Consider the following 11,490-nt stretch of genomic DNA (forward strand, 5'->3'; position numbering starts at 1 on the left):
TTCACCACCACCAACCGTCATCACCATGACCTCCAATGCACCACCACCAACTCAAATTCACAACCATAAATACTACATGCACGTCAAATCCACAATAACAATCATCACCACCATCACTTCCACTTTCACCTTAAATCCATCCCACAATCCATCTACAATTCAAATTTAAGTGAAAATAGTCGACAACTGTAGGCCCAGCCAACCCCATCGATTCAAATCTGTACAATTGAAAGGAACCAAAAAAACAAATGTGGTTAATGCAGCCAACAAGAGAGATAAATGGTTAGAGAGAAATATGGTGGGAGCAGGAGAAGTATTAATTATTCTTACATAGAGAGAGAGAGAGAGAGAGAGAGCAAGGGTGGTTTATTTGTATATATGAATATACGTATAACCAAGGGGTGATGAGGGCGACATGGTGCAGAGCAGGAGAGGTATTAATTAATCTTATATTAATTAATTTAATAATTCTTAATTATCATCTAATTTATGGATTTAAAACTAATTATCCTTATTTTTTAATATGACAGGGTATTGGGTAATTTTTCCATTGTTATGCACAGATTTTTTTCTATTGTCTTCCGGCCAAATTTTTAAACATTTCCTGTTACTTCGGTTTCGCTAGACTTGCTGTAAATCCTAATTTTAATACCTAAAATTACCTATTAACACCTCTTCCCCCTCTTCGGGACTTTGGGCACATTCTGTATACTAATAATAGGAACCAGTAATTGTATTTACCATACTCCTTCATCTCAAAGTAGTACCGAAGTTTCAATTCTTCTAAGCACATGCACGAATAATGTCCACGCACTCAAGCTGTTTGATGTTTTGCCTCTGAATACTTTTTCCCTTCTTTGTTATCACTCGGTACATTAAGAAATTAAAGAAGCACTAAGAATTTCTTCCGTTAAAAATCGGGTTATGTATAGCAACAGATTCTACTCTTTAAGTAACATTCTTAAAAATTTTGTCCTGCAAACTCGCCATTTTGCACGAACCACTCCCAATGTAAACAAGGTCACATTGTATCTCCAAAGAGCAAAGCTCATTGATTCAATAAGACTTAGCCTACGCTCGAATTCTCCTGATAATTCCCTTGTTACCGTGTTAAGCAGTCCAGCATTAGACTCCTTTGTGGTCACCAATGCCCTAAGGGCAGCTCCTTCTCCTGACTCTGCTTTGTTTTTGGTCGAAACTTTGAAGAAAATCCCACATTTTTCACATACTCAATATACCCTTTATGCACTGGCCAAGATTCTGGCAAACTCTGGCCAAGTTGGTAAACTTGATGCCCTGATTAATGCCATCAATTCGGGCAAGTTCATAAATGTTGCACGTGTTAGTTTCATGGATCGCATGCGGTGGTATGCTGCTGTTGGTGATCTTGACGAGGTTTTCAGTATTTGGGATGAGTGGAGAAAAACCTTGGATAAGCATCCATGTACGGAGTCGTATAATATCATAATGGGACTTTATGTTCAGAAGGGTATGGATTCCGAGGCTGTGAAGGTTTTCCATAGGATGATTGAGGAAGGGGCACTTCCTAATTCTAGAACGTACACGGTTATGATTGAGCACCTTGTTAAGTCTAGGAAATTAGGTTCAGCAATGGAGGTTTTTCAGATACTGCCACTGATGAGAATTAAACGTACATTAAGGCAGTATACTTCCTTAGTGGATATTTTTACTGCCACTGATCGGTTAGATTCGGTCAAGACTTTGCTTCATGAGATGCGGAGTGACGGGATATTGCCTGGTCAAGCAATGCAACCGTCTTTGCAACGAATACGAGAGTTGGGCAAACTTGAGGAAATGGAGGAATTAGTTATGGAAATTATTCCAGATGCGAGGATAAAAACTGTAACTTATTACAGTACCACAGACTGTAGCGAGGATGATATTGATGATGGGGAGGAAGATACTGACAGTGTTCATGGAAATGACAAGGATGAAGTTCAATTGAAACCATGGTTGGACCCTGCTGCTTTGGCTAGTGCCTTGCAGCATTGGGGATCCGAGGAGGTATCTGCACTGGAAAATGCAAACTTTGTGTGGACAACTCGGTTGGTTTGCAAAGTTATCAGGAGTTTCAAATCAGCTGAAACAGCATGGCAATTCTTTTGCTGGGTGACTTATCAGCCAGGATTTACTCACAATATCTACACTATATCGAGGATGATTACCAAGTTGGCTCGCCATGGATGCGTCCATTTGGTTGATCAACTCTTGTTTAAGATACAGCGAGAGGGTATGAAATTGTCGTTCAGCACAATCAGACTAGTTATTGAATTTTACGGCATTACAGGGAAGGGTGATGCTGCATTAAAAATTTTCCGCAATGTCAAGACCTTTTGCAGTCCCATGTCACAAAAAAGTATGCTGCTTCTATATTCGTCTCTGTTGAGGACATTGGCAAAGTGTAATATGAATATTGAAGCATTAGATATACTCGATGAGATGATTTTACTCGGGATTTCTCCAGATATACAGATATTTACGGGGTTGATGCATCATTATGCACTTCAAGGAGACATTAAAACTGTTCAAAGGCTCTTCGGGATGGTAAAACAGAGTGACTTGGAGCCCGATGCTTATATGTACAAGGTTCTCATTCGGGCTTATTGCAAGTGCGAAAGAGCTGCTCTTGCATTGAGGATCTTTGAGGATATGATGAACTCAGGATTAATGCCTGATTCCGCCACTAAAGACATGCTCGTGAAGAGTTTGTGGAAGGAAGGCAAGTTAAGAGAGGCAGCTGCAGTCGAAGAGAAAAGTGAGCAGAAGAATTGCGAGTTTCCATTAGCTTTGCCTGGACATATGTATACTGTGAGCAATGCAGATCTTATAAGAGTTCATGACATATACTCGAGGAGTTTTACGACAACCGGTGGTCAGGATTATGCAAGCATTTGAGTAATAGTACAATATTGTATCATTAATCTTTCTGTCATCTTCTGCCTTTAAGCATTATGAAATATTATTTTAAGAGAGCAATTATATATATCTCACAATTTGTTTGAAACACATTTTACCTGTCTATTTAGAGGAAATCATTCGCTTCAATGGAAAAGTTCTGGGTAGAAAATTTAGGACATCTTTTCGCCTAAACATATACACATTTGAAGGTCACCCAACTTTCGAGTGGAAATAAACATTGCAGTAAAGAAAATCTAATGTTTGCATATAACTTTGGTTCCAACCCTTCGTTATAGCATCACCAATGCACCAGGTTGAGAAAATTTTGGCCTACATGACATTGTTATTTAATGAATAGTCATTCGAGTACAATTTTCTAATGCATTCAATAGAAAATATAAATTTTGTTGAGTGAATGGCTCTAATAAAGCTTCTAAATTAAATGGAGCTCCAAATAATGTATTTTTTCTTTTCACGTCAACTTGACAAAGTTCTTGTCAACTTGCATAAGTTTTTTTGAATATCATATATTTTGCTTATGTGGGAAATTACTTTAACAATCCACGCATTGAAAATACTCTTGATGAGCTCGGACAATCTTCTCATACATAAAATTGTTTAAAATTACAATTTAGTCCATGAAATTCTTAAAAATTGCAAAAGCACCTTAAAATTCTTATAAGTCTATAATGAAACTAGGGGTTGGGTCGCAATGGGTCGAGTCAAGCTGGTCCTTCAATACACGAGCTCAGGTTGTGTCCACAAACTAGGCTCAATTTGACCCTTGAGTTCGTGGGCTCATGGAATGAGCCGAGTTGTCCAAGAGCACATGGCTTGGCTTGGTCTTTTTAAAAAAAATTAATCAAATGAGCCCCAAAAACAAGCCTAGTTGACCGGGCTCGTGGAAAGGGGGGGAGCCTGAACCATCCGTAAGATGAGCTGGCCATTTGTTACCCCCAAATGAAATTGGTTTCTAGTAATTAACAATCATATTTTTCACTATCTGCATTATATTTAACATTTTCTCCTTGGAAAAACATAATTTTCACTATTTTTCACCTTAGTCTTTAGAAAAGTAAAATAGAAGATCATTGTTTAACCTTAAACCTCAAACTTTATAATTAAATTGTATATCATATTATGTAAAGTTTCGTAATATTAAATTATCCCCCTTTAAAATAAATTTCATGTTAAAGAATCGCATATGCATATTTTTATTGTTACTTCAACTGCGATACTGTGTAACTTTTAGTAACCAATTAAGTCGTCAAGATCCCCACATGGCACTGCATTAACACCCTTGTTTGTTCCCATCAAATAATCAAGGACGGATCCATATGTGGTCAAGGCGAGCTCTAGCCATCCAACCCAAAAAACGATTAGAGAAAAATTTTGAGCTTGGCCATTTCATGAAGATCAATTTTTATTATAATTCTTGAATGTTAGGAAAGATTCTTGATACCATTTTAAAGGACTCACTCCTTACTTCGCTCGACTTCTTTCAATTTGCAAAATCGATAAACGACAAGTTCTCAATAGGTAATTAAAAATGGCTGCACGAATAGGTCAAATAAATCTAGTTTGGGTCATCGCCTCTTTTGGCTTATTTCGGGTTATGTTTCTCAATTGTTGGTGTAGGTTCTTGATATATTTTGAAGAACTTACAAACAGATATGCAACACATATTTTGAAATGAAATATTATGAAATAGTAAACTTAAAATAGTTAACTAAATTAATTCTTTAATTGTTAAACACAAAAATTAATGAAAGACTCATTGTTCCCCATTTTTAATTTTTCCCTTTTTCGTTCCCCTCGCACTGTCAAAATCTTTCTAAAAAAATTTGCAAGCCCTCGACTGATTAATCTCAATTTCCTTCCCTGATGGAATTGACTGTTATAGACGTAGAATTAACCTTGTAAATGATTAATAATGACTAATTTAGAAATAAAATATAATCTTAGTAACTAATTTGCAATAAATTAAAAGGTAATTGGTACAAAACGTCCCTACATTTCATGTCTATTGTGGAAAACGTTCATACCTTTCATTTTTTGGCACTTTAGCGCCTATTTCCACATTTATTGGGGCTGAACGTCTTTTTCACCAGTTTTGGACAATTTTACCCTCCATTCAAATAAAACAAAAAGAAAAGAGAGGAAACAACAAATAACTAATGGTAACCACATCCCCAATTTTTAAAAAATTACAAATGTCATCTAGTTTCTGTTCCTTCTTCTTCAAGTGTGTGAAGACACCATTTGACTCCAAAATTTGGCAAACGAGTGATGTAATTTATGAAATTGAACGATTGCCCAGTGTTTTAAGGGTTTGAATTTGAGTTTCCCCAAGTAGATTCATATGTTGGGACACATTAGACTCACGAATTGATGAAGAATTATCCTCTTCGCGCGGCCACACATTCTGTGAGGTCAAATCCAAAATTGTTGCATTTGGCTGATGAATTGAAACAATTAAATCTATATCCAGCGTCGTTTGACCTCCAATTGCATGTTGATTGATGCAATTCGTAGATTAGAGTCGTTGAGGGATGCCAATTAAAAGGGGATCGGCCGCGAGTTCGCTGACTAGAAAATTAGCTATAGATCTCGATTTTCTGGGTTGTTTGTTGTAATTGGAACATGTATAGATGCGTCTTGGTGAGCTTGAGCAACCCGTGGGTTGTACGGAACATGGGCGTCTATGGATTTGGTCAATTTGCAATAATAATGTGCATGAGAAGTGGTTTTTGGGCAAAATTTAACTCGATTTTGTTGGAATTTGGTGCTGAAATTTACATTGGTATGTTAAGGTTGATGAGGAGATGGCGGTGGTGTTAAAATCCGGTGGCCTTGGTGCTAAAAATTGGGTTCTATGGTTGTTGGCATCTATGTTGAAAATTTTATATATATTTGTGACTAATTTGTAATTTATTAAAAATAGGGGGCTGTGGTTGCAATTAGTTATTTGTTGTTTCCTTTCTTTTCTTTTTGTTTTATTTGAATGGAGGGTAAAATTGTCCAAAATTGGTGAAAATGACGTTTAGCGCCAAGAAAGGTGAAAATAAGGACAAAAATGTCTAAAAATAAAATGTATGAACTTTTCACAATAAACATGAAAGATAGGAGTGTTTTGTGCCAATAACCCTAAATTAAACTTTAGTAGTCAACTTGATAGTTTTCATCATAAATTTTAGTTATCGAAACATACATGTTACCCTAGAATCAGACCACCAATACTTGTACAGTTGTACTCCCATTTCCATCACCTTGTGAGAGTTCAGGTCTAACTACAACAAGCATTGAACACTTCTACTTAAGGCATGTTTGACATAAGTTTTACTTTTGCTTTTGCTTTCTATAGAAGAGTTTTTAGAGGCAACTACTTTGATTTTTGTTTGTAAACTAACTTTTATAACTAAAAGAAGCACTATCATAAAAATAGTTAAACGGTCCAAAAACTGCTTTTGGGTTTCAAAAGCTCCTTTCGATTTTTCAAAAGCTATGCCAAACAGCCCTCAATCAATATGCATACACAACATCGGCAAATCAACCTTAACACAAACCAGATCCCATAAGATGGTTAGGCTTGTGATCCCTTTAGATGGTTATTCCCTAGTTGACACGCTAAGAATATAATGAGAATAGAAATCAACAAACTGGTTCGTGCCTTGTGACATGTGAATTGTAACTAGCTAATCAAATATCCAACATTTTATTCCATGCTACCTCTTAGAACACAACTAACAAATTCAAATTATACGACGTAATTAGGTACGACGTAATTAGGAAATAGAAACCCGTCTAAAATGAAGGGAAATGGTACAAGGAAATGTCGTTTCACAGGCTCAAAACAAAGGAGAATGACAAGGCTAAAGAACACATTTCAAACCAAATGTGCATAGCATAGACGAAAACACGAAAGTACCACACGGAAGAAATCCATTTGTTTTTAGGTTTTAGGGATTGCTTTTGATCCCGAAGACAGATATAATATTGGGAAATAGAAAATCAATGATAAAATAATAAAAGAAAACCAGCACCCTACATTACATCTCCAGTCAGTAAGTCCAATCTGTCCAATCTCCATTATAACAAGTGTTACTCCAATTATCAGACAAAGAATACCTCCAACAACGGTATTATCACGCAGTTCAATGGCCAGCCAATCCGGAATGATGACGAATAAGGGAAACCGAGATGCTGCAAGTACAGGCAATAGATGAATCTTGATAAATATTAAATATTGAACCATTTGAAATCTTAAATTTTTACTACAAGTAACATTAACTTAATCTTCAAACTGGCACCCACGCGTAGGCTGGATTCCTTTGTTTTTTTTTTCATAAACAAATTGATACGTGCACAATTTTCATAAATAGGTGGTGGTGAGACTGGAACCAAGGTATTTTTCCCTCTTTGTTATATTGAACCATCTCATTTAGAAGCTTAAGAGGGGACGTTTATATATTCAACTTCAATCTTCAACAGTGCTTATCAGCTCACACTATTTATTTTTCGATAACTGAATTAAACATTATTGAAGGTGATAAGCTAGGTTCTTATGGAAGTAACAGTACCATGAAAATCTCGAGGGAAGAAGAGGTGAGCTGCAACTGCAAGAAAGGCTACCCAACGTCCGAATTGCCCACTGTAGAATATGAGGCTGTTTTAGAACTTTGGCTAAAATGAATTTAATTAGAAAGAAATATTTGGAGAATACAGAATTAGAATGTACCGGAGAATCCTGAAGAGCGCTGTTGGGAAACATATGAAGAGATATATGACAAGAAGTGAAGTGTGCTTTGACGACCTTCTCCCTGTTCGGTTAACAATTAACAGAATTCTGCAGTAATAAGAATGAGAAAAACACCGATATTTAGAAACATCTAAGAAAATTCCAGTCTTATACTTGCACAGTTGACATGCCTATATCGTGAAAGAGACACTTAGCTCTACAAGAACAAAACGCAAATAGAAGTATTTGGAAAAAAATCATCAAATGAGACAACATTAACAAAAGAACTCTTAATTTTTCTTGTAACTTAACTGCAGGGTATTCCCCCTTGTCCTCGTATCTCTAATACAGAACTGCATCAGACACGTGAATATGGAATAATTGCGAGTGAGACCACAAAACTAGTCAAGATTTGAGTGGCCTTTAGTCGTCTATTCTAGCCATTCATATATATAAGTATATATGGAATATATATGTTCATTTAGCATTTAGTTCTTTAGAAACGTTGATTGGGCAATCCATTGGACATCTCAGAACAACCCGAAGACCACGATTACATGTGTATTTCCTTTTTTTAGTTCTTTAGAATCGTTGATTGGGCAATTCATTGAACATCCCAGAACAACCCAAAGACCACGATTACATGTGTACATATATGTCCTACAAAGGATGATCTAATTAAAGTTTACCTACACACAGATCACCCATTTTTCCCAACAAATGTCATGATATATGATCTCCTGCAAGTGTAAGAAAATCGAAATATGTGGGATACTCTACCATGTACAGATTTTTAGTTCTTCATAACTGCAGCAAGCATTTTGGGAATTTTCGAAATGAACAATTTCATACAAGTAGTACTCCATGATTAGAAAGAATACCCAGCATAATTACTCATTTCAAAGAAAAAAGAAGAGCATTTTTAACATTTACAAATTAAGAACAAGCATAGTGTAATTAAGCTTGCAAATCTGCAAAACATTCTAACTCAAAGATGATTCCCAATATTCATGAAATTATTTTCTTATTAATATATGTTGGAAGTATTAAACCCAATTAATTTACGAAGCAAAATGGACTAACAAAATTTAAATGAAATTTCAAATAGAAACTAAAGTAAACAACCCATATACATTGAAACAGCTACCCAGCAATAATTTTCAGAAATACTATAAAAATGATTACATGGCAGCGACGGTTCCACCCCACTGGAAGGCGGTGCGATGTTCTTGGGTAGGTGCTGATGCCGATGCAGTGGTCATCTGAATTAAAGATTTTAATGGCATCCCCATGTTTGATTGATTACTGGAACTGTGACTTTGAAGTGGAAAGGGAAAGAATGACCTGAGTCTTCTCAATATCAATTCTTCATCTTCAAAATTAGGTTAGGCCATGCTCACTCAACTTAATTTTACTTTATAATGAACACCCAACTTGATACTTAGCATCACCGTGGTTACCCAATTTAATTTTATTTCATCATAGTCACACAATTTTATATAACTTTTCATAGTGGCCATCCAATTCATATAACGTTTGACTATGACTACTCAATTTCTTTTCATCGTTTTTATTAATTTTTTAAAAGGGTAAAATGGTAACTTTATATTTTAAATAAAAGCTTATTTAAAAAAAAGTAACATAAAAAAATAAAATAAAACCTTATTCGAAAAAAATTTCTAAAAAAAAATAAAAACTTATTTAAAAAATATATATTTTCTAAATAAAAACTTATTTTTTTAAAAAAAAATTACTTAGAAAAATAAAATAAAAACTTATTTTAAAAAAAGGTTTTTAAATAAAAAACTTTTATTTTGTTTTTTTTAATTTATTATATATATAAATTGGGTGCATAGTGAAACGTTATATGAAATTAAGTAGCTATGGTGAAACAAAATCAAATTGGACGACTACGATGAAGCTAAGCATAAAGTTGGATGATCATGGTGAAATAAAATCAAGTTGAGTGACCATGGTGATACTAAGAGTGCGTAAAGTGATGGGCTCGGCTCGACCCTTAACCCATGAGCTCGGCTAGGGCTCGTGGCTCGTGAAAAACCAGTAGAGCTCGAGCTTGGCTCGTTGCTCGGGGACGAGTTCGGCTCGGCCCACGAGCTCGTGAGCTCACGAGCCACAAGCTCGTAGGACGAGCCGAGTCGAGTCCACCAGCCGCTCGCGAGCTTGAGTTTATTTATTTATTTTTATTTTTTGCTCAATTTTTGCACCTTTTTTTTTTAAATTCATATTTTTGGACGAGCCCACAAGCCGCTCGTGGGATCGAGCCCCCTGCTCGGCTCAGGCTCATCAAATGACGAGCCCGAGCCGAGTTTTAACGAGCCATTCGGTACGTTTGACATCTCTAAGTGCATTTGATTGCCTATATTTGCCATAAAAAATGTGTTTTTTCCACTCAAATTCCTACTTTTGTGTTGTTTGATTGCCATTTTTTTTCATGAAATTTTTTCCCACTTTTAGTCACGTGACCATGTTTTCCTCAAAATCAAGGAAAATATTTTTTTTTAAAAGAGTAAGATTTTATTTTCCAATGAATTCACTCTCTCTTCTCTCTCTTATTTATTCATTCTCTCTCGTTAACCTACCAATAAAAAATGGACAAGTATAATATTTTTTAGGGTAATTGGCGCAAAACATCCTTACCTTTCGAGGTTATTGTGGAAAACGTCCCTACCTTTCATTTTTTGGCATTTTTGCCCTTATTTACCACCTTTCTTGCACTGAAGGTCCTTTTCACTGTTTTTTGACGATTTTGCCCTCTATTCAAATAAAAGAAAAAGAATAGAATAGAAAACAAAAGAATTAATTGCAACTAATACCCCAAAATTTCAAAAAATTACAAATTAGTAATAAATATAGGAGTTAATAGCCCAAATGGTTACTAAACTTTGCCAAAGGTCCAAAAAGGTCATTGAACTTTTTTAAATACAAAAAGAAAAAAAACCAAAAAAACCAACAAAAAAAATTGAAGAAACAGGCCCCACCAACAAAAAAAGGACCAAAAATAATAATAATAAAAATAAAATAAGGAATGTGAAAATAGAGGAAGGTGAAAAGTAAACCAAAAATTATTTTTTATTTTTTCAATCGTACATTTTTAATCAAAATTTATTGAAAATTTTATTTTTAGCAAAACTAATCTGTATTTTTTTTCTTTATTTTTAAAAATAAAATTTTCAATAAATTTTTAATTAAAAATGTACGATTGAAAAAATAAAAAATAATTTTTGGTTTACTTTTCACCTTCCTCCATTTTCACCTTCCTTATTTTTTTTGTCCTTTTTTTGTTGGTGGGGCCCGTTTCTTCAAATTTTTTTGTTGGTTTTTTTGGTTTTTTTTTCCTTTTTGTATTTAAAAAAGTTCAATGACCTTTTTGGACCTTTGGCAAAGTTTAGTAACCATTTGGGCTATTAACTCCTATATTTATTACTAATTTGTAATTTTTTGAAATTTTGGGGTATTAGTTGCAATTAATTCTTTTGTTTTCTATTCTATTCTTTTTTTTTTTTTTGAATAGAGGGGAAAATCGTCAAAAAACAGGGAAAAGGACCTTCAGCGCAAGAAAGGTGGTAAATAAGGGCAAAAATGCCAAAAAATGAAAGGTAGGGACGTTTTCCACAATAACCTCGAAAGATAAGGATGTTTTACGCCAATTACCCTATTTTTTAAATTGAAAATTAAATCAATCAAAAATATTTAATTAATAATTTTCATACAAATAAATTTCAGACAATTGAATTACTTAAAATTTATTTTCTTTCCATGCAAATTTCATGCGTGCAATCAAACGCACCCTAAGTATAAAGTTAAGTGGCGAT

General features: G+C 34.7%; 2 protein-coding genes across 3 annotated transcripts; one reads left to right on the top strand and one right to left on the bottom strand.

Annotated features, from left to right (window-relative positions):
- Positions 1 to 235: 235 nt before the first annotated feature.
- Positions 236 to 3,027, top strand: LOC111409191 (pentatricopeptide repeat-containing protein At5g66631-like). Its single transcript, XM_023039177.1, has 2 exons — positions 236 to 434; positions 531 to 3,027. Exon 2 carries the CDS (start codon positions 925 to 927, stop codon positions 2,914 to 2,916), a length of 1,992 nt encoding a protein of 663 aa, XP_022894945.1. The 5' UTR covers positions 236 to 434; positions 531 to 924; the 3' UTR covers positions 2,917 to 3,027.
- Positions 3,028 to 6,709: 3,682 nt separating this feature from the next.
- LOC111409192 (cold-regulated 413 plasma membrane protein 4-like) lies at positions 6,710 to 9,049 on the bottom strand. Of its 2 annotated transcripts, none has more exons than XM_023039178.1 (4): positions 8,843 to 9,049; positions 7,658 to 7,765; positions 7,500 to 7,570; positions 6,710 to 7,122 (listed from the first exon to the last, which is right to left on the bottom strand). In XM_023039178.1, exons 1-4 carry the CDS (start codon positions 8,947 to 8,949, stop codon positions 6,872 to 6,874), a joined length of 537 nt encoding a protein of 178 aa, XP_022894946.1. In that variant the 5' UTR covers positions 8,950 to 9,049; the 3' UTR covers positions 6,710 to 6,871. The 2 variants fall into 2 exon arrangements, with proteins under 2 accessions (XP_022894946.1, XP_022894947.1); XM_023039179.1 differs by having other exon boundaries at positions 7,658 to 7,739; positions 8,843 to 9,042.
- Between the last annotated feature and the right edge of the window lie 2,441 nt (positions 9,050 to 11,490).

Source organism: Olea europaea, chromosome 14, assembly GCF_002742605.1.
Source record: "Olea europaea var. sylvestris chromosome 14, O_europaea_v1, whole genome shotgun sequence".
In the NCBI taxonomy this organism is placed as follows: Eukaryota; Viridiplantae; Streptophyta; class Magnoliopsida; order Lamiales; family Oleaceae; genus Olea; species Olea europaea.